The sequence below is a fragment of the Vulpes vulpes genome, chromosome 9 (assembly GCF_048418805.1).
Source record: "Vulpes vulpes isolate BD-2025 chromosome 9, VulVul3, whole genome shotgun sequence".
Taxonomy (NCBI): domain Eukaryota; kingdom Metazoa; phylum Chordata; class Mammalia; order Carnivora; family Canidae; genus Vulpes; species Vulpes vulpes.
In genome coordinates this window covers 6,920,090-6,946,407 of record NC_132788.1, presented here as the reverse complement: position 1 = coordinate 6,946,407, position 26,318 = coordinate 6,920,090, and the positions used below count along the sequence as shown (strand labels likewise).

The 26,318-nt window shown below is 45.9% G+C and overlaps 1 protein-coding gene and 2 non-coding genes across 8 annotated transcripts in view; all 3 read left to right on the top strand.

Annotated features, from left to right (window-relative positions):
* ATG16L1 (autophagy related 16 like 1) overlaps window positions 1–20,937 on the top strand; it is a 38,944-nt gene extending 18,007 nt beyond the window's left edge. For 2 of the 6 annotated variants that reach the window (XM_072719141.1, XM_026006228.2), the window contains 12 exons: window positions 407–463; window positions 684–731; window positions 1,374–1,476; window positions 4,380–4,485; window positions 8,722–8,792; window positions 9,487–9,558; window positions 15,104–15,224; window positions 15,494–15,599; window positions 17,876–18,025; window positions 18,180–18,227; window positions 18,543–18,644; window positions 19,404–20,937. In XM_072719141.1, coding sequence (XP_072575242.1) covers window positions 407–463; window positions 684–731; window positions 1,374–1,476; window positions 4,380–4,485; window positions 8,722–8,792; window positions 9,487–9,558; window positions 15,104–15,224; window positions 15,494–15,599; window positions 17,876–18,025; window positions 18,180–18,227; window positions 18,543–18,644; window positions 19,404–19,497 — 1,078 coding nt within the window. In that variant the 3' untranslated portion in view covers window positions 19,498–20,937. The remainder of the gene's footprint in view (window positions 1–406; window positions 464–683; window positions 732–1,373; window positions 1,477–4,379; window positions 4,486–8,721; window positions 8,793–9,486; window positions 9,559–15,103; window positions 15,225–15,493; window positions 15,600–17,875; window positions 18,026–18,179; window positions 18,228–18,542; window positions 18,645–19,403) is intronic. The other 4 variants (XM_072719139.1, XM_026006229.2, XM_072719140.1 and 1 more) reach the window with 2 other exon arrangements.
* Window positions 2,230–2,503, top strand: LOC112925562 (small Cajal body-specific RNA 6). The gene has a single exon (XR_003236151.1).
* LOC112925560 (small Cajal body-specific RNA 6) lies at window positions 14,321–14,545 on the top strand. The gene has a single exon (XR_003236150.2).
* Window positions 20,938–26,318: the final 5,381 nt, after the last annotated feature.

The window sequence follows — 26,318 nt, the reverse complement described above, 5'->3', positions numbered from 1 at the left end:
AAAGTGTAGTGGCTTCCCACAAGATGGACAGTTATACCTTGTTGGGATGATTATTTAGATCATGCTGTTTATTTTGTACTCGAGTTCCAGGATGTTTTTCCTCTTTGCTAAAGTAGAACTGAAAGGTTGGGGATTGGGTATTAACAACCAGACTCTGTTAGGTCAGGTTGACCGAGTGGACAGTTAATGTAACGTGAGGAAACCTCATGTCTTTGAAGCTGGGTCCTCCCTCCTGCCTTCCCCCTGTTTTCTGGTAGTTTGCTCCTCTCAGGGGTTTTCTCGGCTGGGGTTTGGGGACTCATTGGGAAACATACTCCCAGGTACCTATTTTGTGAACTGTATTTATTGATAAATTATTTGGGCAAAATGTTTCTAAGGTTTAAACCTATCCTCCCCTCCTCTTTAGTAAGCGACTCTCGCAGCCTGCTGGAGGCCTTCTGGATTCTATCACTAATATCTTTGGGTAGGTTAGAAAACCTTCACCTTTCCTTGTTAATATGTGTGTGAATATTCATAAGTATTGTATATGATTTATCACCGTTTTTTTAAACATACACCAGAATTCCCGTAGCGCCGAGTATACAGATGCTTTGACTTCAGCTTTCTCACTTAGCTTCTTCCTTTTTTCCTCCATTTTCTTTCTCTTAATCTTGCTGCGTGCTGATCTGGCCTTACCTTTTAAGTCTGTCCGAGTCTCCCCTTTTGGGACATCACTCTTCTGATGCTGCCAGGTGAAAATATTACCTTCTCTTGGCTCGGCATGTGAGCGTGGCTCCTTGATAATTGTGCTGATCATCGCTTCACACCACCCTCCCTCTCTTCACCCCATCATTGGATGTGCATGTACCACCCAGGCCGCTGTGCATGTTTTTCGGAGTGCTGTCAGCCTCTTGAGCGGGCAGTTAGGTTGAACTCTGCACAGCAGTCACGCTCTCCTTTCTCTCTTCTGGCATGCGTTCGACGCCGCCTTGACCACACTGTATGCTGAGGATGATCGTAACTAGGCATAAAAGGCACCCTGACGTAGTCTTATCAAAATACAAACATGCTCCCTCAGAGCAGGTAGTTATATTATGTTGAGAACGTTTTGCAGCATTTTATTGACTGGGGAAGCAGTTGTGTGGGATTGTTTTTTCAGTGTTGGGTTTTGGAGTCTATAGGTTAACAAGCAGCAAAGTACAGGTATGTGCTGGATACATCTCTGGGTGTCGTTTGAGTTGAGGATGCTTCTGATCGGGTGATTTGTTCTGTGGTTTGAAGAGTCTAAGAGGGAGAAGAAGCTACTGTCAGAAGTCATCTTTGAATCCCTCTGGGTATGTGGCGGACAGGAAGCCTTGTGCAATCCTAATATTTTCCTTTATGTTACTTCTTAGGAGGCGCTCTGTCTCTTCCTTTCCAGTTCCCCAGGATAATGTGGATACTCATCCTGGTTCTAGTAAAGAAGTGAGAGTGCCAACAACAGCGATGTGTATCTTTGTAAGTATGGTTGAACCCCACATCCCCCCAAGCTTTGTATGGTAGCGGAGCCGGATGGTTCAAGGAGCCATTCTCTATGGCAGCTAGCTTTCTACTATTTTATTTAGAGCAAAGCAAGTTTTATACCTGTTGACTATGTCTGATAGAAGGGACTGATACATTTTGCTCAGCTTGAGGGGACAGAATCTGTTATAACCATTTTCTGTGATACAAGACTGACTGGAAGAGAATCAGTAGCATGAGAGGCAGGACAAGAGAGAAGTAACTAGGGTTGGTGAGAAGTTATAGTAATTCCTGTCCATATCTGTGTGACTTCCTGTCATTAGGAGTGCAAGGTTGGAAGTAGGAGATAGTCCTGGGCAGAAGTCACTGTGATGCCAGGGCTGTCGGCTGGTGTTCAGAGCTGGGTGCTTGTAGAAAAGAATAAGCAGGTCTCAGCTGGGGTGAGTGAGCAGAAATGGAACCAGCCTGGGGAAATGTGGGCTACCTAACTTGAGGCTGGCAGGTGAGTGTCTGGGGGGGATGGAGCAGCAGAGCAGAGCCGAGCTCGCTGGGCTGACTCGTGGATTACATGGGGTGAGTTAGAATAGTCAGCTTTCAGGGGAGGGGAGGACTCCTTATGGGGGAAACCAGGCCTAAGGCGGAATCAAATAGAGATTTCCACACAGTGAACTGGCTGAGTGATTCAGCCACCTTGTATGTCATAAAGAGAGTCTCCCTCTGGATGAGGAGTTGGACTGGGCACCTTATGGAGGTCAGTGATGATTGGTAAAAGGTCTGATTGCACTTAATGTCACAGCCCCCTTCTGCCCTCAGCTCCCAGCAGCCCATTGTTTTCTCCCGGCACATTTAAGTCCTGTGCATGGGGTAATGGAGCAGCTGATAACCTGGATCCTGTGTCAGCCTGTGTTCCTGTGAGTGTGCGGTTCATGGCTGACAAATATCCGACAGAACCAGCTCTGCAGGAGGTCAAAGAGTGGCAGCAGGGGTGTGATGGTGCATGATCTCAAGTTTTCAATCTGAGACCTCCTAAGTAGAAAGATAGCATGGAGAAAAAAGAAAAAGAAGGGAATCACACGGGGGCAAAAAGGTTGACCACTTGTCAGACAGCTTTGCAGCAGTGGGACCTGACGGCTGCGGCAGGATCACACCACCAAGCAAAATAAAGTGATGTTTATATCCCTGTCCATTAATAAGTGTGATTTCGATGGTATTTCTTTTTATTTATTTATTTATATTTTATTTAAATTCAATTTGTCAGCATATTTCAAGTGTCTTTTTCAGGCCCAAGTGAATGTGACAGGTTTTGTCTTCTCAAAATGATGTTTTAGGCAAGTGGTTGATGACCTGTTTAATGATCTGATATTTGTAATCCACATTTCGCAGTCTTTTTTTTTTCCTTTTTATTATGGAAAGTTTTTTCGTTTTTTTAATAAAGATTTTATTTATTCATGAGAGACACAGATAGGCAGAAACACAGGCAGAGGGAGAAGCAGGCTCCCTGCGAGGAGCCCGATGTGGGACTCGATCCCGGGACTCCAAAGGCAGACGCCCAAACACTGAGCCACCCAGGCATCCCATATTATGGAAATTTTCAAACATCGTTATGAGTAGGGAGAATCTCCAGGTCCCATCATCCTGTCAGGTAGTTCCAGTTAGCCACAGGTGCCAGTTCTATTCTCTCTGCCCCACAGACTTTTGCTAGAACAATTTAGAGCAAATCCCAGATGTTGTAGTTCACCCATAAAGATTTCAGCATCTGTAATCTTTTTCTTTTTCTTTTTCTTTTTTTAAAGATTTTATTTATTTATTCATGAGAGATTCAGAGAGAGAGGCAGAGACACAGGCAGAGGGAGAAGCAGGCTCCATGCAGGGAGCCCGATGTGGGACTCAGTCCTGGGACCCTGGGATCATGTCCTGAGCCAAAGGCAGGCACTCAACCGTTGAGCCACTCAGGCGTCCCTCTTTTTCTTGTTCTTTCTTTTTTTTTTTTTTTTTTTTTTTTTTAAGATTTATTTATTTTGGAGAGGGTGGGAGGGGCAAAGGAAGAGGGAAAAACCGGCTCCTCACTGAGCAGAAAGCCTGATATGGGGCTGGATCTCAGGACCTGAGCAGAAGGCAGATGCTTAACTGACTAAGTCAGCAAGTTGCTCCTCCCTGTGAAGAATTAAATTCTCCCAGAGTGACCCTTACTTTATTGAAGACCTACTCCCCACGATCAGGGAGTCAGTCCTAGGCCACACAACTTGGTGGAAGACCTTTCCTGTAGATGAGCAAGCTGAGGCTTCAGAAAGTTAACAAGAAACTTGGCAGAAGTCACTCTGCCTAGAATACACTGGTGCCCTGTTATTTCCAGAACAGAATAGAATCCCACTGTAACACTGATACGTAGCAGAAGGACTGGCAGCTGCTCATATTAGGATTCCATATGAGGATATACTCACCTTTAGAAAAGCTGTAAAGCCTTTCTCTATCATTAGAAGCCATGCTGTACTTTCACTAGGTAGTTTAGCGTGTAGCATTAACATAATCTGAACCAAAAGAAAGATGGTTAATCAGAGGCTTACTTTTAAGCTATAAGATCATAGTAGACGATAGATTGAAACTTCATTTTTATTAAGAAAATTAATGCAAAGACAGACTATAGGCAGTCTACACAGATTTTGACTACTTTCTAAGAAGGTTGCACTAAAATAGATGGAACTGTAACTATATGAATAAAATGGTAACAATCTTAGGAGACCCTGGGCTAGGAATCCAAGTTAGTTTATGAGCAGATCCCCTTTATTTATGGGTGACTGTGTCCAGCCCCTTTGGTTAGGCATCCATAGTGTTCATTTGTATTGGGCTCTTTCCGCTTGGAATGACAGGGATTGGGTTGAAGCAGGATACTTGTCTTGCAGGATGCTCATGATGGGGAAGTCAACGCTGTGCAGTTCAGCCCCGGCTCCCGGCTGCTGGCCACAGGAGGCATGGATCGGAGAGTTAAGCTTTGGGAAGTGTTTGGAGGTAAGACCCCTGAGTGCAAAAAAGGAGGCTGTTTTGGTGACATCTGGGTGACCTTGCCTTCTGGCACCTTCTCAAAATATCCAATATTTTGTGTCAGTAATTATCTGACCAAAGCATTATCACCATCTCAGTTGCCACAGCTGAGTGGATATTTGCTCTGAGTTTTTAAGTAGTGACTAGAAAATACTGTTAAGTTATGGATTCGTTAGTGTTCATGTTTTCTCAGATATAATAAAACATCATCCAAAATAATATAGGTTTTAAAAGGAAAATTAAAAAATCTTAAAGTCGGGGACTTTAGAATTAAACTAAACATTGAGCACATTTAATAATACCAGTGGCCTTGGCCTGGGGAAAAAGATTGAGGTCATATCTAAGCTTGAGAATAAAAAGAGGTATATTTCCCAGGAAGAATGTATTTATTAACAAGCAGCTCATCATCAAGACCTTGTCTCTTTGACTATACCTTGTTTCAGAAGTGGCTTCAGAGTACTCAAATGGGATGGCATTAAAACAGGAAATGGGACTTAATCATGTCTTAGAATTCTGAGGCTGGGGATAGCTCAGTTTCAGCATTTTGAGATTTAGTTGAGTCTCATATTTTTTTAATAAAGGAAGGTTGAAGAATAAGACTGAAAATTTTAGTAAGAACCGCTTTGTCAACACTCTAGTTATAGCACATACATACTCCCCGTAGCACATACATGCTCCCTGTCCAACAAGAAGATCCAATAGGCCCTTGTCTGTGTTATTTCCCGTGATCTTGCCCCAACCCTGTGCAGTTTGAAGGTAGGTATCTCACCTACTTGACAAGACGAAAACATGAAAACTCAGAGACGCTACTTGATTTGTATAGTTGATTTACATGGCCAATAACTGATTAAGCCCTGAGCTGGATCTTCTGACTGGAGAGCCTGCTCTTCCCACTGTGGCCTCCGCTGGGCTATTGAGCAGATGAAGAAGTATGTGGGTGGCCACTTTTGGTGTGTTTAGAGCAAGAACAGTCTATTGATCTGTTTGGTTATAATAGATTATCAATAAAGTACCAAATTTGTCTGCCCTGGCCTTTTTTTTTTTTTTTGGTCTGGAAAGTGACTCCATAATTAAATTCCTGGCGGTTACAGCTAGTTGAAGCCCGTGAAAATTTGTGCCATCTTACCCAAAAAAGTTTCATGAATGCTGATTTTGAAAACTGTGATAATAATAAAGCTATATTGTAATAAGTTTTATGAGATCTGTTTTTGTTTTTTGTTGTTTTGAGATCTGGTTTTTTTTTTAAATCTAAGCAGGTCATCTGTTTCGATTAGGTTTTATGATTAAATAAAAATAACCCTAGAAATACTTTTTACTTCCTGGTCAGTAAAAGCACCTGTAAGAAAATTAGAACCAACCTTTAGTAATAGTTGTTTTTGCTGTTGTTAAAGGAAGTAAATGGAAAGCAATATTGGCATAAATTGTGCCAGAGTGTATTTTGTATCGATAAAATGAAAAGTTTCAGGACGCCTGGGAGGCTCAGGGCGAGACCCTGGAGTTCTGGGATCAAGTCCCACGTCGGGCTTCCTTCATGGAGCCTGCTTCTCTCTCTGCCTCTGTCTCTGCTTCTCTCTCTCTCTGTGTCTCTCATGTGTATATGTATATGTGTATATATATATATATATATACACATATATATATATAAATAAATTAAAATAAAATAAAATAAAATAAATAAATAAATAATAATATTTTAAAAATAAAATAGGGATCCTTGGGTGGCGCAGCGGTTTGGTGCCTGCCTTTGGCCCAGGGCGCGATCCTGGAGACCCGGGATCGAATCCCATGTCAGGCCCCCGGTGCATGGAGCCTGCTTCTCCCTCTGCCTGTGTCTTTGCCTCTCTCTCTCTCTCTCTCTCTCTGTGTGTGTGTGTGTGACTATCATAAATAAATAAAAATAAAAAAAAATAAGTAAATAAAAAATAAAATAAAATGAAAAGTTTTTACTGGGTCTACAGAAATAAAATGTTTGGCAGCACTCTTTATAGTTTTGGGGAGCAAATCTCAGTTACGGCATAATTATAGGGCATTTCTTCTGCAAATCACTTATTCAGTCAGCAGGCTTTTTTCTCCTTGGCTAATATTTACTGAATCTTGGAAAAGACTAAGTCCAAAAGGCCTTTTATGAAATAGTTTGAGGATCCCATTTTTTACCCTTTTAAAGTATCAGAAGAATAGCACTTTCTGCCCAGTAGACATGCTTATCCTTGGTTATTCTATCAAAATTTTGCAGAAGCTCCATTGAGATGTTGACTTACATTTTGCCACTGTGTTAACTGCCAGAGAAATAGACCAATATCTTGGGCATAAGCCAAAGTGATATTTCTTAGAATTTACAGTAATATTTTTGTAAAGATCTTATTTAAATAAAGACTTTAATTAGTGTATATTGGCGTTTTCCTACTTTTGAAAAATCTCATGAAAGTTAGAATCCAAGAAGAGACTTTAAATGTGCTATATAGATATCTTGCAAATAAATTCAGAAAGTAGGCTTCATCAACCATTTAATAATCCTGATGATAAATATATTTGACATCTCCAAACCAGTGTTCCTATTATTTATTACCAGTTAGAAGTATTAAGAGTAAAGAGTGTTCTTTTTTTTTTTTTCTGTTTAAGATTTTATTTATTTATTTATTTATTTATTTATTTATTTATTTATTTATTTATTTATGAAAGACACACAGAGAGGCAGAGACATAGGCAGAGGGAGAAGCAGGCTCCATGCTGGGAGCCCGATGTGGGACTCCATCCCGGAACTCCAGGATCAGCCCTGGACCAAAGGCAGGTGCTAAACCACTGACCCACTCAGGCATCTCTAAAGACTTTTCTTTGAAATGTCTTCTATTTTGTGCTCCCCTTTTATGAGTTTCTTTTACAAGATTTATTTATTTTAGAGAAAGAGGGAGAAAGAAAATCTCCAGGAGACTCTGCTCTGAGCACAGAGACTGACATGAGGCTTGATCTCAAGACCCTGAGATCATGACCTGAGCGAAATCAAGAGTCGGATTCTCATCCTACTGAGACATCCAAGCACTCCATCCCCTTTTATGATTTTGATTTAAATGATTAATTGTTTTCCAAGTTTGTCATTCTTAAGCTACCCTTTAATTGCGGGGGCTTGATCACATCATCTTGAGACTTGTACTCTTGTCACTTTGTGCCTGCATCATTAAAGTTCCCACGTGGGTGGCCAGAGCTGTCTGAGAATAGGACCCAGGAGCCTGTGGCTGGGTCTGTTGGTGAGGGAGGCTAGGGAGAGCGAAGCACTGGCATCCAGTTGGATTGCCAGAATCTTAGGTTCCCAGAGACAGATTAAGTGTACAGGCAAATTCCAGAAACTCCAAACTAGCTTTACTGGCATTCTAAGAACTAGCCAATTGCACATATTTTTTTTTTAAGGTTTTATTTACTCGTGAGAGGCAGAGATATAGGCAGAGGGAGAAGCAGGCTTCCTGCAGGGAGCCTGATGCAGAACTCAATCTCAGACCCCAATATCACACCACCCATGCATCCCTACACATAATTTTTTTTAAAATTTCTTTTCAGGGATCCCTGGGTGGTGCAGCGGTTTAGCGCCTGCCTTTGGCCCAGGGCGCGATCCTGGAGACCCGGGATCGAATCCCATGTCGGCCTCCCGGTGCATGGAGCCTGCTTCTCCCTCTGCCTATGTCTCTGCCTCTCTCTCTCTCTCTCTCTCTCTCTCTCTCTCTCTCTCTCTCTGTGACTATCATAAATAATAAATAAAAATTTCAAAAAAATTTCTTTTCAGACCCTAATGAGAATTACCACATGGATTCTGAAAAATTTAGTGGTCAGGTTCTATAGAAGTGATTGTTAAATTAACATAAATATTGATCAAACCCAAAGATGTATTTATCTGAATTAGACATTTTTACTGAAAAATAGCAGAACTAAAATTCAGTCTCTAAATGGATTCACTGACATGTCTTTCTTTGTAAAGGGAATTGTCTACATTTCTAGGAAAGAACAGCGTAGCACATGCAAAGTGCTGGGCCCTGTATCCACAGACACACACTGGTGGCTCTTACAGCTGGCCAACTGTGTATTCTTGCCTCACCACTGCATTTGTCCCCCTGCTCTTAGATGCTGTCTCTGATTGACTTCCCCTGGGTTTCAGGTGCCCCGTTGTAACATAGGTCTTGGCTTCACTTTCTCTCCTCTGTCTTCCTTTTCATCCAGATAAATGTGAGTTCAAGGGTTCCCTGTCCGGCAGTAATGCGGGAATTACGAGCATCGAATTTGACAGTGCTGTAAGTATCCCGTGTCCTCAGAAATGGGTGTGCCCAGAGGTGTTTAGAAACCATTTAAGACATCCGGTTTTTGAAATTTAAAGTTACTCAGTTTCCCTGCTGTTTTCTCTCTTAAGTTAAATCAGTGTTAGATCAGGATGCAGATAGATTATAAGTTCTATGCTGGCTGTGACTATTGAAGACTGGGTGGGGGAGGCAGGTCTGGGGTGCCCTGGCCAGTCAGTGCCTCTGCAGACTTCCCAAAGTCCACAGCTGAAGCCCCGGCAGTGCAGGTAGAGGGGAAGGGGTCTAGCTGGGTGCATCAGAGATGGGGGGGGGGGGTCTCAGGGAGAGTAGTTTTGGGAGGTTGAGGGAGGGGACAGTCGGTACCTCTGAGTTCTGCAGCTTGAAGAGTGTAGAGAATTGATATCTGATATTACCGAATGGGGTTAAGGCGTGGCTAGTGAACTCGAGAGGACCAGTTTGAGCTGGAGGGTGTGCAGCATTCTAGCAGGACGGCAGGATAGAGCAAGTGTGGATTTACCACAGCTGGTGGGTTCATAGAATATTGGGATAACAGTTGGTATTCACATCAGATGTGTAGCTTTCGAGCATCTAATAAACCTGTTTCTGGACTTGATTCTTGGGGAATTTGTATCGTGTGGACTGAAATCCTCTACTTTGTCTAAAATTTTCTTCCCCCTTATTCCCATAGGGATCTTACCTCTTAGCAGCTTCAAATGATTTTGCAAGTCGAATCTGGACTGTGGATGATTATCGGTTACGGGTAAGACCCACTTAAGAAAATTAGTATAATCTCCAAACTTCCCTAGGTTCTCAAGGCACAAAATGTAGGAAATGGCGGATTGATTAATTAGGATGGCTGTGTTTTCCTGAAAATCATACTTGATTCCCACCTGCCCTTCTCTTTCTCCCTTGGGAAAATTTTCTTCCTTTGTCCAAGATTCAGTTGCAGAATATTTGTATTAGGAAGCCATCAAATTTCGCATGAAAGCCTCAGGGTATTCTGTTCCTAAGAACTAGATACTTGAGGCAGGTATCCGTTTTGGCAGAGCTTCAGTGATCCCAGCACTGCTGTAGAAGTTGTGTTTGTTACAGGCTCCAGAGCTAATGATGAGCTCCCAGAGTAGAGCTGAAAGTAGGACATAGGAGTGCATATAGGTGCACTTAGGATAGTGAGAAACACAGCTCTGATACAAGCTGGGAGCAGGTGGGAGGGGAAGGTCAGAGTCATGTGGAGGAATTTGCCTGTGAACCCAGAGTTGGCGAGGAAGTCACTCGGCCTCCACAACAAAGACCAAAGCTTCATGGTTATTGCACTTTTGTTCTAATGAAAAACAAATAGCTTAATTTGGAGAAAATGTTTTTCTCCTAAGCCTGAAGCAATTTTCATGTGAGCTCATAAAGGAAAGGCCTGTTGAAAGGTAAGAGGGAGGCTGAGCTTTTTGAGAAGAAAAAAGTTTGATGCAAGGTTTGTGAACCCACATGAACTTCAAGGTAAAACTACAGAGAGGTGGGGAGCTGCAGCAGAATGGTGAATCGTCCATTAGGTAGTTGCCAGTGGTCTGATTGGATGATACTGGGATGCAGCTAGAAGAATCTTTAGAAATGCGTGGTTAACCTATCATTTAGGCTCTCCATTTTCTTGAAGGAGCTGTAGGGAAAATCACCAGTATTAGATGCTATAATTAGAGGATTCGATACCTCACAGGTGGTGGTGACCCTTAATTCTGAGTTGAAAGAGGATCCAGGACTACACATGCAAAGTCTGGGACTTGAAGCTGACAAAGATTACATTCCTGTGTGAAAGCCAAAGAGCCTCTCTGTGTTCTTGTCTGAATGGAGAAACGGAGGTGGAGCACTGGGCCCCGGTGGGCAGAGCTGCCCCTCTGCTGAAGCAGTAGTCACGTCTATTCTGACGCTTGAACAGGTTTTCAGTTGCAGCCCTTTACTTCTGCATCACCAACATGGCCTAGCCCGTTGTCGTGGCAGCATTATAAGCCATTGTAGGCTGTGCTGTACTCTGTTAACCATCGATCACTTACTGGACACCTAGGACAGGGTTAAACATTTGTGCAGTCATTAGTTTGCCTAAAGGAAGAAGGACTCTTCCTGAGTGACTATCATGTGTCAAACCTAGTACTGAGGTATTGTTTGCACCCTCCTGCGTTTTCATCCCCAGGGGAACAAGGTGAGATAGGTATATGGGGAAACTGAGGCTCAGATAAGCCCACAGAATTGCCTAAGGTCCCAGAGCTACCAGATGAGATGAGAATGGGAATTGAGCCCCTTGCTTTTCTCTGTTTGACCCAGATTATTCTAGTGCCTCTAGAGACAGAGGTACAGCAGAACTGCCTGCTCTGAAGAGGGACATATAGCCCTCCTTACATCGTAGGCCCTTGGAGGAGAAAAGCAGTTGGGTTAGCCAGTTGTGCCAGATGATATTTTTCGTTGGTGGAACAGTTCTGTTCAGGTGGGCATCAGCCCTTGGATTGGAAATAGGGGGTTGGGAGCTGGCCCTAGAAGACAGAGATCATAATGTTGAGAAACTTTTTTCTTTTCTTTTCTTTTTTTTTTTTTTTTTTTTAAAGATTTTATTTATTTATTCATGAGAGAGAGAGAGAGAGAGAGGCAGAGACACAGGCAGAGGGAGAAGCAGGCTCCATGCAGGGAGCCCGACGTGGGACTTGATCCCAGGTCTCCAGGGTCAGGCCCTGAGCTGAAAGCGGCACTAAACCGCTGAGCCACCCGGGCTGCCCTGGGAAACTTTTTTCAAGAGAGTGGAAAAGCAGCACCAAGGTGGAGCATGAGTCTTCAGCTAGGGTTACTGACAGGTTGGGGGTTGGTGCTAGGACAGTAGCCTCCCTAGGTAGGCCAGCTGGCTTTGAGGGCATGCTGTCCGTGTATGTGTGATGAAGATCCGGAGGCCTTTTTAAGCAGCTTCTCTGTGCCCAGAGAATCCACGTGAAACTCTCACTGGGGTTCAGGAAGTAAATAAGACTCCCTGTTGTAGGAGACTCTGGCTTCCACTTAGACCTTAGTTAACAGAGGATGTTGGAAGACACAGAAGTCCATGTTCTGAAATTCAGGATTTAAGCCCTTAGTTTTTATAATAAGGGAACAATGTTGGGAGAGACTGTTTGCTTTAAAATCCTTATAGTAGGGGCTGAGTGGCTCAGTTGGTTAAGCATCTGCCTTCAGCTCAGGTCGTGATCTCAAGGTCCTGGGATCAAACCCCTTGTCTGACTCCCTACTCAACAGGGAGTCTGCCTCTCCTTGACATTTATGCATGCATGCGTGCACGCTCCCTCTGTCTCTCTCAAAGGAATAAGTAAATTTAAAAAACAACATAAAAAATCCTTGTAGTAAAAGTGTTCTAGGAACAGCCTATTATTGAAAGGAGTCCTTTATAGAGCACTCCTTTGAATAGCGGGTGTTTCACACTCCTTTAAAAATCCAGAAGGTCCTTGCAAAACTGCCTAGTTGCTGTCTAACATGTGACTTGAGGAACGGGGTTGAACAGCCCACCTGTTCACTTCTCTAATGTTGACATGAAAAGTCACCACAGTAATGAGACTGGCTTTCAGATGGTGGTTTTCGCCTCAGAAATATCCTCATCGAGTTTTACATTTTTCTGGGGTCAGTCACCTGGGTGGTGGTGCTAGTGGTAGCTGCTTGCATGATAGGCGGCCCTTGAAGAAGACAGACCGAGGCTGCTCTGACACATGAACCCACTGCCCCATCTCTTAAGGGCCACCGTTTGAAAAAAGAAGATAAAACCTGAAAAATAAGTTGAATTAAATATTGAAAAGAAATATCAAAAACACTGAGTGGATAAAAGTTTGACATAAATCTGATGCACTCTAAGCAAGGACTTGCAAATGATGAGAAGTAACCTGGAGGAGGCTGCATTCCATACCTCTGAGGGTGTGGAGAAGGAGCCCATCAGCTGGATCTCCTCCAAAGATGAGATTTGCAGAAGCCCAGACTTTTTTTTTTTTTAAGATTCTATTCATGAGAGACAGAGAAGCAGAGACAGAGAGAGAAGCAGGCTACCCATGGGGAGACCGATGTGAGACTCAATCCCAGGACCACGCCCTGAACATTGTAGGAGACACAACCACTGAGCCACCCAGGTGTCCCCAGAAGCCCGGACGTTTTAAAAAGCAAGCTGACACACACATGAAGAGCCACGAAATAACAGTATTCTTGTTGTTTTGTCAGTCCAGCGGTTTTACTTTGAGATGTCCAGAGAAAGTGGTGTGCCCATAGCTGTTCCCTACAGCACTATTTGTGCTCATGAAATGTAAAGTGACCTAGGTGTTTGCTGGGCACAGAAATTTCCATCTAATTATAATCGCCACTTGATTATTTAACTCTCAGAATAACTATGAAGGTTCTTAGCAGGTACAGAAAGGAAGAGCATTAATGCTTTCCCCAGCAGCGGGCTTTATGCACAGGTCACCTCCTTTTGCCAAATCAGTGGGAGGAAGAGGTTAGTCCCACAGATGTTCAAGCCCCAGGTGTCCAAAGCCAGAGCATTTTGACTCTGGAACCCATGCGTCTTCAGCTGTCACATGAAAACTGACTTCCACTATAATGTTAAAAGAGCAGTGGATAAATTTTTAGGAGTGTTTTGACATGAGATGGATGAAAGTATTAACATGCATTTGGAGTTCATAAAAAGTAGCTTCTCCCTCCAGTGTTTGCTAGCTGTGGTTTTACTTCTGTAAGAAGAAAGTAAACAGTGAACGTACCCAAAACGTTGATGATGGAGTTTTCATTTATTTATTTATTTTTAGATATTTATTTATTCATGAGAGACACAAAGAGATAGGCAGAGGGACAAAGGAAAAACAGGTTCCCTGTGGGGAGTGTGATATGGGACTCGGTCCCAGGACCCTGGGATCATGACCTGAGCTGAAGACAGCTGTTCAACTGCTGAGCCACCCAGGTGTCCCAACGGAGTTCTTTTCTCCACACTTAAGTTACATAGCATGAGGTGTACCTTTGCAAGATTGTATGTCTCCCCGTGATCCATACAGTTTGGATGATCTATGGTAAGTAGAATCCTTACTCCCAGAATATAGTGAATGTAAACCTCATTGCTGGAGTTTTCTTGATCTTACGAGAAGGATCCGTGGGAGGTTTTTACACAGCCACAGCACAGCTACCCCTTGCTGGCAGCAATTATATGATGCCGTTCCAGTTTCAGAGAGGTTTAAATGTGGGAGAGTCTTCAAGTCTGTGCCAGCTTCTCCCTTTGAAAGGGAGAAGTACGTGTGGGCCTGAGTCTTCTCCTGTGCTGAAAGGAGAGAGGGAAGCACTAAACATTTAACACGGAACTGTGAGTTCTCATCTTCGGAAGTCAGTGTTGAAACCCGATAAATAAGTTAGCAGTTGCAGTAACTATATTAAAGCTTTTACAGACTTTATTTATTTATTAGTTGGTTAGAAAGAAAACCTCAGTGAATACCTTCTGAGCCTTTGCGATTTTGTACATAGAAACATGTTGACCTGCAGTGAAAAGTCAGTGATGAATACTGAAAGGTCTGACTCCCAGGGTCTCCTCCTTGCACCTTTGGCATCCCACTGGGCTCCAGTAGTGCTGCGGTGGGCAGAAGGGCTGCTGGTGCTGGGAGACGCCCCAGTTCTGTGTTCCTTGGCTAGCACCCCGCAGCTAGCCACGAAAAGGTTTGATTGTTGGGAGTGCTGGTATCTGTGGTTATGGTCTGACATTTCAAGCTGAGACCTCTGATTGAAAAAAAAACCCCAGGGGTTTTAATTGTTTATTTAAAGAGTCCTGATGTTTCCTTTTGTAAATTATGCCTGCAGGGAACCTGTCTGTTGTGACTTTAAATAGGGTCTGGACTTTCGTGGGCACTGGGTAAAATCCAGGCTTTTAAAAATTCTGTAATTTGATACAATCCAGATTTACAAAAAAAAAAAAAAATTTTTTTTTTTTTTTTGCAAGAATAGAATACTACAGACTGGTGGTATCTATAGCAGAGCTTATTTCAAAAAGGTCCTCCATCTGCCCATCCCTTTTTTGAGGATAGAGACACATGAAGTTGGCTCTATTGGTGTTAGATTTTTTTTTTTTTTAATGTTTTTTTGTCCTGGGAAATTGATGTTCTTCCTCTTGATACCTCACCTCTGGGCGACACCACAAGATAGGCTTTTTGGATGTTTTGCCAACCTACATATCCTTCTGTCTGAATATTCCTGACCAGATCTCTGGGTGTTTGGAGAAGCTAGCTCTTCCAGCATGGGGGGCCCCCAAGGCTTACCCTGGCTGTGTTCTCTCCTAGCACACGCTCACAGGACACAGTGGCAAAGTGCTGTCTGCCAAATTCCTGCTGGACAATGCCCGTATTGTTTCTGGAAGTCATGACCGGACCCTCAAGCTCTGGGATCTACGCAGCAAAGTCTGTGAGGAAATTCAGTCTCTCTGTCTATATGTACAATTAGACATTAACCGGGAGGTGTTTGTTTCCACTTGAAAGTCTACTAGCGTGATACAGTTTGAATTGCAAGAATAGTGTCATATTCAGAGTGGCTTTGAAGTAGTGACAGCTTTTCTTGTTTGATATTGTGTCCAAATAAGAAGCTCTGGTTACTTAGAGCAAGAGGGAAGCCATGCTGCCTGCACAGCCATGGAGGGGCCTGTGCTTGATGACTAATATTCGGTTTTCTTTCAGGCATAAAGACGGTGTTTGCAGGATCCAGCTGCAACGATATCGTCTGCACAGAGCAGTGTGTCATGAGTGGCCATTTTGACAAGAAAATTCGTTTCTGGGACATCCGGTATAATACCCCAGAGCTTGGTGGGGGAGGCAGATGAGTGGATCTTCCCACTCGTGAGGTTTTATTTATGCGGTGTGTTTTTTAAAATCCCTGGAGGTGGCAGAAAGGAGCTCCAGTCCACATTTATCTCAGTAGTTTGGTATTCTTGACCATGAAGTAGGCTGTTGGCGTTCAGTGATCACTTAGAGCACACCCGCTACACTTATTAGGCACTTTGCCAGCTGCTAGGTAAGCAAAAATGAACAGCTAGGTAGTTTGAAATGTCATAGGGAAGGTAGACACATAGGTCTGCACGGTTCTCAAGTAGAGCCAGGCATCTTTGTCCAAGGACATGAGAGAACACCTGGCAGGATGAGTCTGGAGAAGTGAGTGGGTGTCCCACGGCAGAAAAGTTACTGATGGGGCAGCCCGGGTGGCTCAGCGGTCTAGCGCCGCCTTCGACCCAGGGCCTAATCCTGGAGACCCAGGATTGAGTTCCATGTCAGGTTCCCTGCATGGAGCCTGCTTCTCCCTCTGCCTGTATCTCTGCCTCTCTCTCTGTGTCTCTCATGAATAAATAAATAAAATCTTTAAAAAAAAAAAAAGAAAGAAAGAAAAGAAAAGTTACTGACAGACTTTCCAGCCAGGACAGCAGGACAGCCTGGTAGGTTGGGCCATGGGCAGACAGGACTAGCAGCTGGTGGGTAGAGATCAGATGGCCATTTGTAAGTGACTTCCTCCTATAAGCCATCGGGTATTTAACAAAGGACTGTTCTCATGAGTGAGTAGATGGTACTGGTGGTGGTCAGACGGTGTCCTGGGAGCAGGTTCCTCAAGCAGTAAAGGAGAGATGGAAGGGAACAGATTTGAGGGAACATTTGGCATATGGGGGGTGAGGAAAGGGAGAACTGAAGCCAGATGGGGAATAATCAATAGATACTGTATTCTGATTAGCATGCAAGTTAGTGGTTTCTAAGAGACATTTGGATAAACAATTTTTGAGAGGGGTTGGATGGGGAAAAAAACAAGTCATCGCAGGAGGACTCTGAAAACATGAGAATGACTCAGAGATACCCTGTGAAATAGACCACATTTTAGGGAGCCACCGAGGAGGGTGGCCATAGATGGAAAACTGGAGGGTCTTGTTGATGGGCCACTGTTGGGGGAGCAGAGAGTTTGGATGGTGGGCGGAGTCTGGTGGGATAAGGCCCTGGGACAAGGCTGGTGGGTTAGGAGGGAGGTTGCTGCTGGTCAGGGGAATGTGGGGTGGTTGTGGAAGGGTGGGGGCAAGGAGCCTATGCTTACTGATGATACATAGAAAGCCCTGTTGGGAAGCTAGCAGCTCCTGGACAGCACTTCCAAGTTTTATTCATAACCTTTGGTTAGCCTTTTTGAACCGGAAACATGGCATTTTAGTGTTAAACCAGATATTGAAAGTGTCCTGGTCCACCCCCTAATTGGCCAGAAGACGACCCAGGGAAGTGCATTGGCTGGTCTCCAGCCACACGTTCAGCAACAATAAGATAAGCACTCTCAGTTTTGGTTTTGTTGAAAGCTTACAACAAAATAACTATAGAAGGGTCCACACCTCCTTTGGCTGTACCAACAGGGCCCTGTAAGCTTGCTGTTCATGGGCCTGGGTAGGGATGAGCCTGGAGGACAGTTGGGCAACTGAAAGGAAGAAGGACTTGTCTGGGGCAAGGACTCTGCTCTGGAGTCCAGCTCCACACCTGGAATCACTCAGCTGGATTGGGGGACCCTGGAGCTGAACTTTTAAGGCAGGGAGTCTGTGAGAAGCCACATGTTTGTCAGTATACAGTACAGTGTCCCACACCCACCAGAGCAAGCTCATGAGCCCTTGGTCACGTTGACATATTATCATCAGAAGAGTACTAAATGGTTATGAGCCCTGCTTAGTTTGTGCTGATCTGAAGCTCTGATTGGCAGTTACTGTAGCATTCCCCAAACAAGTGAGGAAATTCTTCTCGAATTCAGAATTCTAGTACTTAAACTATTACTATGGAATGTATTGACAAAAATAATAAATTCTTCCCTAATTCAGAGTTCTAGTGCTTAAACTATTACTATAGAAATGTATCGGCAGAAAAATAGTAAAAGCAGTCCCTGAGGTGATTTTTACAAGGTCGGGAGACAGTCACTGTCCTTGAAAAGTACTGCATTCTAGTCAAATTACCTTTATTTCCCTCTTTTCCCCATGGAGCATGGCAACTGGTCAAAATGGGGAAGTTCTGGCACCTCTGTATTACATCTTCTCACACTTTACATCGCTTTCATAGATCGGAGAGCATCGTCCGGGAGATGGAGCTGCTGGGGAAGATTACGGCCCTGGACTTAAACCCGGAAAGAACAGAACTCCTCAGCTGCTCCCGTGATGACCTGCTAAAGATCATCGATCTGCGAATAAATGCTGTCAGGCAGACGTTTAGGTAACTGAAGACATGCTGGTTTGGGTTTTGCTTGAATCTTGCCATTTTTCTGGAGGTTGCATGAACACCGGAGGCCCTGAGAAGCCCTGACCCTGCTCTCTTAAATCCTGTGTGGTGTGAGCTCTTGGGGTAACAGTGCTGTTGTTGATTTCAGCGCACCTGGGTTCAAGTGCGGCTCCGATTGGACCAGAGTTGTGTTTAGGTGAGTTGTGAGCGATGCTCCTCCTGCCCCCTTCCCACCTCCCAACCTGGTGCATCCCAGAGGGGCATCTGTACACTGTCTCACCCTAGGGGAGTGTCCAGGAGTGACCTGGAAGCCCATCTCCAGGGGTCACTATCACGGTTTTCTACCTGTCTGGTGTCCCTAAGAACTGTTTTGAGAGCTGCTAGGGAAGGTGGACTCTCTGGAGAAGGGCACCCCGTTTCCCAGTTCTTGCTTTGCACGGCACTTCTCTCACAGGACACTGAATTGAGGATGGGCAGTTGACACCTTTTCTGGTCTTACTGTGTTTTGCAGCCCTGATGGTGGTTATGTGGCAGCGGGCTCGGCTGAGGGCTCTCTCTACATCTGGAGCGTGCTCTCAGGGAAAGTGGAGAAAGTCCTTTCCAAGCAGCATGGGTAAGGTGAACCCTGTTACCCCCTGAGGTCGTGTGCATGTACTGTGATTTCATCCCAGGGGTCTTGGCCCTTGGGGCACGGACCACATCAGCCCCATGAGGGCAGAGTGTGCTTGCGTGCTATGCTGTGAGCAGGGTTAGTGGGGAGAGGCTGGGGCTGTTCATGGGGTACGGCGAGCAGCCACATTCTGCTTAGTGGGATCACAGGCTACCCCAGTTAGAGCCCTTCGAGTAGTGGCTGCTGGAGAAAGGGAAGCGTCCTGTCTCTCTGCTCTCCCTCATTCCCTCTGCTTCTCCCCTCTGAACTTCTTTTCTTGGGAGACTGGTTGTAAACACTGATTTTCATAGACTATATTTCAGTCCTCCTCCAGGCTCCTTTTTTTCTTAGGTTTGTTCTCTCCACCCAAGCTCAAGTGCTAGTTGGGATAGACATGAGCTTTCTTCCAGAACCACCTCTCCCTACTCCCAAGGGCAGTAGCCACTGTCTACTCCTTATTCAGTCCCCTGAGGCTCTTGTTTGAGGATGCAAGCTACCCCCTTAGGGTAGACTTGACACACCTGACTCCTTTCATTCCTAGATTGTTTCCTAAAACACAGTGCAGGGTTCACATCCTGGTGCTCATTAACAGGGGCCTGTCAGTGAGTGGCTGCGATCCTGGCCAGTAAACCAGGTTGGCAAAAGCCTTGCTCCCTGAATTCGAGGGAGCCTGGCATTCAGGTTACTAAGATCTCACAGATGTTTCAACCTCTCTCTTTGAAGCTCGTCCATCAATGCTGTGGCGTGGTCCCCCTCCGGCTCGCACGTTGTCAGTGTGGACAAAGGAAGCAAAGCTGTGCTCTGGTCAGAATATTGATGGCACTTCCTCGAAAGAGTAGAGCTGAAGCCGGAGAAGCACACCAACTCCCGCAGCTCTGTCCTGGCAGGTGGTGTGTTGGGTGTTAGCTTTGACCTCCGGAGAAGAGCTGGAGCCATGTGAGGCAATGGCCTTCCTTTGAACAGGATTTCTGAGGATTTTAGCTGGGGTCTCCAATGGCCTGAAAGAATAACACTGAAAAAAGTCTGGCCCTGCAGTCCCTTAGCAGAGGTTCAGGTTCTTGCCTTGATTTGGGTGGGAAACACTACTGGCTCTGATCTTCCATACCTCAGTGGGGGGAGCACAGGCACCTGCCGGGTTCCTCGCTCGCTGGCAGTGCCAACAACACCCCACGCGTCTGGGTGTCGGTTCTCCCTCCGTGCTTTCTCCCGTCCTTCCAGAGTCAGTCCTGGCCGAATGCATGTCCTATCACCTCGGGGTGGTTTTCCCGGTGAACTCGCTCGAATCATTGGATTAACAGAAACCCAAACAGGATTACCCCTGCCCTCAGCCCACAGGGACTGCCCTGATTTCTGAGGAGACGACAGGACTGTGGTCCTCCCTGCTGGTCTGTGTCATTATTACAAAGCTCTTACTCTGATCTCATCTGATTACTGTTGGAATTTCCTTAGATCTCCTAAACCGTTCTTAGAAAGCAGTTGTTCTTCAAAGGTTTGGGCTTCCTTTCTCCCTTATAATGCTTACATACCTATTTCTTGGTCAAGAAATAAGTCTGTGGCTGAAAGAACTTTTCGGATGTAGGAGAGGAAGTGCTGAAACCTTCGGGGGAAGCGCACGTGCTGCAGGAGTGGAGGGTCTTTTGTGGACTTCCAGAAAGTGGGCGGGGTGTGCACCACCTTCTTCCCAGGTGCGCCTCAGTTACAGTCACTGGTAACGAGGGATTGGAGGCCTCGAATGTATTAGCCCGGAGCCAGCAGTTCCGGGTCACTGCCCCTTTGCCAAGCCTATGTGCAATACCCCCTCGGTGCTTTAGTGCGAGAAGCCCATTCCAAGAAGCATGGGGATGCCCTCTTTAGGTTTCAGGAGTTAGGATCAAGGCCAGGGAAAAACTGGCCTGTGGCTTTTTTTTTTTTTTTTTTTTTACATTTATCTTTGCCATTTTACCTGTGTATATCATTTTAGTTCCTGAGTGACTGAAACACCAATACTTTCATCACTTTTTAATTTGCACTTTATTTTTTTCCTTCCACACTTGTTGTCTGGACAGCTGTGGGTATGAGTGCTGGAACTGGGTGAGGAGGGGCGCCGTGTCCGTCCTCCCTCTACCCCCAGCCCTCCTCCCCCACTTTCCAGCGTGCTGCTCCAAGAGCTCAAGGGGAGGTGGAATTCACAGGCCAGGGCGCATCTTTTATTTATTTAATTATGTTGCCCAACAGAACTTGATTGTAAATAAAAAAGAAATCTGTTATATACTTTTCACACTCTGTCTCTTGGTAGTTATTTTATGCTCTTCTGTCCTTCAGAGAAAAAGCTGTTTCTCTCATTTGTTTTCCTGATACTCATTTTTAAAAACAGCTGCTCTTTTCCTGGGGTCTCTCGTCATCATCATTTAAGCCCCCACTCCCTGTAAACCTGCATTCCTGTTTCACACCACATGTAAGTCTTAAGATGGAAAAGGGTCTCGTGCATGTCTGTGTCTGTCCTGTGAGCACCCAGCGAGCACACTGATGAGACTCCTGCGGTTGTTCCATGCCACAGCCAGGGCAAGCGCCCGCTTCCTCACTGGAGACTCTGTCCGTAGGGTTGATGATGAGCCTACTGGTCTCCTGCTGGTCTCCGGCCTCTAGGCTGAAGGGGCATGAATGACCTCGCAGACAAGTAATTTGTTCATGGGGACTCCGGTCTCTAGCAAGCAGCCTCCTGCTAGGACGAATCCTGGTCTCTGGGAGCCCACCTGCAGGGCCACTGTCCTGTCCCCAGCCACTGCTGTACTGAAGGGCCCAGCCAACATCGCTTAGCCCAGCACCCGGATTCCGGATTCTGTGATGATCTGAAGTCTCCGAGGCATCCCACAGTCTCAGGAAGCCAAAGGAGCCCTTTGCAGTCACTTGCAAGGAGGTAAGTTAACAGAGATGTAAGTGTTGCAGTAACCTCCAGTCGGCCCGTTTTCTTTGAACTTGGCAGGAAGCTTGGCTGCTCTCTACTTTGAGCCAAGAGGTTTTAGGCTTGAGATCCATCCACACTGTGAAGCTTTCTTCAGGTCACCTGACCTCCAAGGCTGAGCGGTTTGATGTGTGCACCGCAGTGGAATAGGGCTTCATACGACTCCCGGTCCTGATGTACCCTGCCTGTCAGATCATCTGGGACCCTGTCCTCCCCTCCTGCTGCCAAGTTCTGCTGGTGGGGCTGGGCACAGGTGGGCATAAGACTTCCCCATTTCCCAGCTGAATCCCAGCAGTTGGAGCTGGTATGCTACTTAAGAGGTGTTGGCTTTGACCCAGACATTAACCTATCTCAGAAGTTGAGAATTTTAAAATGACTTTAAATGAACTTATATTCCCTAGTTCATTTCCCAAAATAGATAAATCAAGCTCAGTGCCTTATTAAAGCACATAACCCTAGTCTTTGTCCTATAAACCTTGCAAAGCCCCTCTACATCTTTCACATTGTGGCACATAGGAGATTCAGTATGGACACTGGGGTAAGTGGATGAAGATGCTCTCAGCTGGAAGGGACCAGCCCAGATCTGAGTGTACCAAAGTGTGCAGAGCTACCCATGTCTTCACATGGCCTAGCACAACCATGCTCCTAACTGGACGTTTTGAAATGTGCACTTGAGACTCCTTACCCGTGTTGGCACCAGGAAAGAGTGCAGCTGTGATGAAACTCCCCGCACAAGACTGCTGGCTGTGAAGCCATGAATGGGTTCCTCCTGCAGGGCCTTGGATTGTAATCAGGAGCCTATGGCTCTCAAATTCTGTGATCTGTGAACTATATCCCATGTCACAAGTGGTGTGGGGTTGATAACCTAGCAAGAAGCTGTTCAGTGTCCTGACCCCTAGTGGGCGCCACTGCCTCCAATTGGACTGCTTCCCCAGCTGCACCCCCCCCCCCCCCCCCCCCCCCCCCCCCCCCGCCATGTGAGGCTGACACCAGATGGCCCCAGGCTGGTCACTGATGCCTGACTCCACTACATCTCTCTCATGCCCAAGATAGTGCCCACTCACTAGAAATTGCCAGTTTTCAAACCAATAATAAACTTTGGAAATCTTGAGTAAAGTGAAATATACCCATTTGTATAGATTCTGTAAGAAAATTGAGGAAAAGTGTTACAATCCAGTAAGACTGGTCTCTGATCAGGAGAGTTACTCCTGGGCAGCCCGGATGGCTCAGCGGTTTGGCGCCACTTTCAGCCCAGGGCCTGATCCTGGGGACCCGGGATCGAGTCCCACATCGGGCTTCCCACGTGGAACCTGCTTCTCCCTCTGCCTGTGTCTCTGCCTCTCTCTCTTTCTCTCTCTCTCTCTCTCTCTCTCTCTGTGTGTGTGTCTCATGAATAAATAAAATCTTTTTTTTAAAAAAAGGAAAGTTACTCCTTGCTCTCTTTCTTTCCCAAAATCTCCAAAGGGGGCAGGAAGGATGAGATGGGGGGGGGGGGCGGGGGGAGGGGTGCCTGGGTGGCTCAGATGTTCAAGCATCTGCCTTTGGTTCAGGTTATGATCCCAGAATCCTGGATCGAGCCCCTCATTGGACTCCCTGCTCATTGGGGGTGGGGGGAGTGTCTGCTTCTCACTCTCTGCCCCTCCCCTCACTGATGCTCTCTCACTCTCAAAATCTTTTAAAAAGGAAAAATTAACTGCTTCACCTCCACAAAATTTGATTTTCGTACCTCAGGGAGCTCTGGCTTTCATAGCACACAGCCCTACTGGTTTCCATCTGTACCTCCCAACCCGTCCCTGCCTGCCTCCCAGATACTTTTTCCATCCTCTGTGTGCTCCCTCCAAGCTGTGCTCCTCAGACACTCCCACTCTCCGTGAGTTTTCCCTGGGGCTACACAGTCCTTGTCTAACCCTACTGACAGGCATAGTGAGCTACGTCCACATCAGTGGATCCAGAATCTGAGGAGGCAGAGGGAACACTGGTGTGTAAGGAGCCCTGGTGCCTGTACCCACCACTCAACAACTCTGCCAGAGTATTTGGGAGTTTTTTGTTTTTTTTTTTCTTGTAAATATTTATCCATGAGAGAGGCAGAGACATAGAGGTAGAAGAAGGCTCCCTGTAGGGAGCTGGGTGTGGGACTCGATCCCAGGACCCTAGGATCACGACCTGAGCCAAAGACAGACCCTCAACCACTGAGCCACCCAGGTGCCCCAGCCGTAGTATTTGACGACAAACTTGAAGCATGTCATTTTCCACAGAAATCAGCATGCTGCCCAAACAAGGACACCTTGCCAGAGTTACACCTCATAGAATTGACAAGAACTTTGTCATCAACTATCCAGTCCATATTCAAATTGTCCTGATTGTTTCAATAATGGGTTTTTTATGATGAGCTTGTTTGGATCAGGATCCAGTTAGCTTTTGCTGCATAATGAACTACCTTAAAATGTAATGGCTTGAATCAACCATTATTTCTCACGAGTCTGAGTGGGCTGGGCTGGCCCGGTTGGGGATGAATGGTAGAGGGTGGCCTCATGCACGTCTGGCAGGCAGCTAGGAGAACAAGAATGATGCAGCAAGAATGCACGCGTCAATGTGCCAGTACTTGTCACTCTGCCCGGGTCGCCTTTGTCACATCCTATTGGCTAGAGCAGGTGGCACAGGCAACCTTGCCTGAGTGTGGGGTGCCTCCCAGCAGCATGGGGGCAGGAAAAGGAGTCAATTGGAGCTGTTGTGGCAATTGTCCACAGTAAGGGCTACTATGTTCTGTTCTTGGGTCTTTTTTATTCTAGAGCAATATCTGTTGCTGACTTCGTTTTATGCCCCACTTTGGATTTGGTTGACTTTCCCCATAGAAGCAGAGTGTGTGTGTCCTGTGTGGGAGCAGTAGCCCTGCACAATGCCAAGTGCCAGGCTCCTGTGGAGTGGAGAGCAGGTGAATTGGGGCTCTGGGCTTCATTTTCCTGGAGAAATAGACTTTAAGAAACAGTATAGGCAGTTATGCTTGTGAGCCAGGCCAGGCAGCATACAGGCTGGATGTGCCCTGGTTTCTTTTTAGGAAGTCCGCAGTGCTGCTGCTCCCTCGAGTACGCGCCCAGATGGTTCTGAGGACCTGTAAGTCAAGTCTCAAGACCCCCTCTGTGGTGCTCTGCAGAATGGGCACTCAGTCAAGTCTTTATTTAATAGGATTGAATCAGCAAAAAGCAAACCAGACAGCTCCAAAATGTTGGTTCGTAACCAGCCCAAGAGGCAAATGAGGAGGAGGGAGGAAAAGTAGTTAAAACCTAAGAAGAAACCACAGAGGAAGCAGAAATGTTGTTGCGTAGAAACTGTCCTGTGTGCATATGTGTAGGTTTTGGGTCACAGTATAAAAAGCGTATTTCTTTTTTACCGTTTTCAAGTGTGTTGAAATTCACATAAAACCATTTTATTTTATTTATTTATTTATTTATTTATTTATTTATTTATTTATTTATTTTTAAGATTTTATTCATGAGAGAGAGAGAGACAGGCAGAGAGAGAAGCAGGCTCCGTGCAAGGAACCCGATGCGGGACTCAATCCCGGGACTCCAGGATCACGCCCAGGGCCAAAGGCAGGTGATAAACCTCTAAGCCACCCAGGGATCCCAAAACTAACCATTTTAAAGTTCTATTCACAGTGTTCAGCCACTACCGCTGTCTAATTCCAACAAGAAAAGGCATTTTTGCACCTGCATCAGTGTCCATTTTTTCAAACTTTTTTATCTATAGCAAGCAATTGATCTACCTGAAGAAAAGCAGAGGCCCTTGTCTTAGCTCAGGCTGCTATAACAGAACAGCACAGACCCAGCAGCTCAGACAGCAGATAATTCTTTCTCCCTCTTCTGGAGGCTGGAAGTCTGAGGTCAAGGCGCCAACAAGGTAGGTTCCATCCCAGGACCTTGAGGCCTTACCTCGAGGTCACTGCTGTGTGCTGCATGCTCACCTGACTTGCTGCTCCTGCACCTGCAGAGTAGAGAGTGTCTCTCACAGGGACACTAATCCTAGCAGATCAAGGCCCCACCCTCGTGGCCTCATCCAACCCTGATCACCTCCCAGCACCCCATCACACTGGGGGCTTATGGCTTGTGTGTAGTTTGGCGCGGGGGAGGATGAGGGGGGTTGCACAAACATCCAATCCATAACAGTACCCCCTCTGAGAGGCCTCTCCCTAAGCGCGCACAGCTTCAGGAGTACGCTGCTCAGTTTGTGGTCGGCCACAAAATCTTGTGTCAAAGCAGTTTCACGACCACTGGAAGGCCCTTCAGGGTTGGGACCCATGTGGCATGACGAAGCATCCACAGCACATGTCAGCCTCCAGTCGGAGGGGATGAGGGGAAGTGTTGCTCAGGATCTTCCTGCCCCCACTCTACAGGGCTCTCCTTTTAAAGGACTCAGCTGCACATATGATGCCTCTCCGCAGCCCTGCAAGACAACACAGGTCGCAGGCTCCCCTTGTACAGAGGAGGAAGAGGAAATAGCAGTGAGGCCCGCTATTTCCCCCAAGGCCATCAGTGGGACAAAACCCCGGACTCCAGCCTGGGGCTGTTTGTACAACATGCCCCCTTTACACGGAAACCTGGAGCACCAAGTGCCCTTCTCAGCACAATGCCTCAAGATAGACATTCGAAATCTACCTAAGAGTGGGACCCCAGGGTGGCAAGAGGGTGGCGATGTCTGTG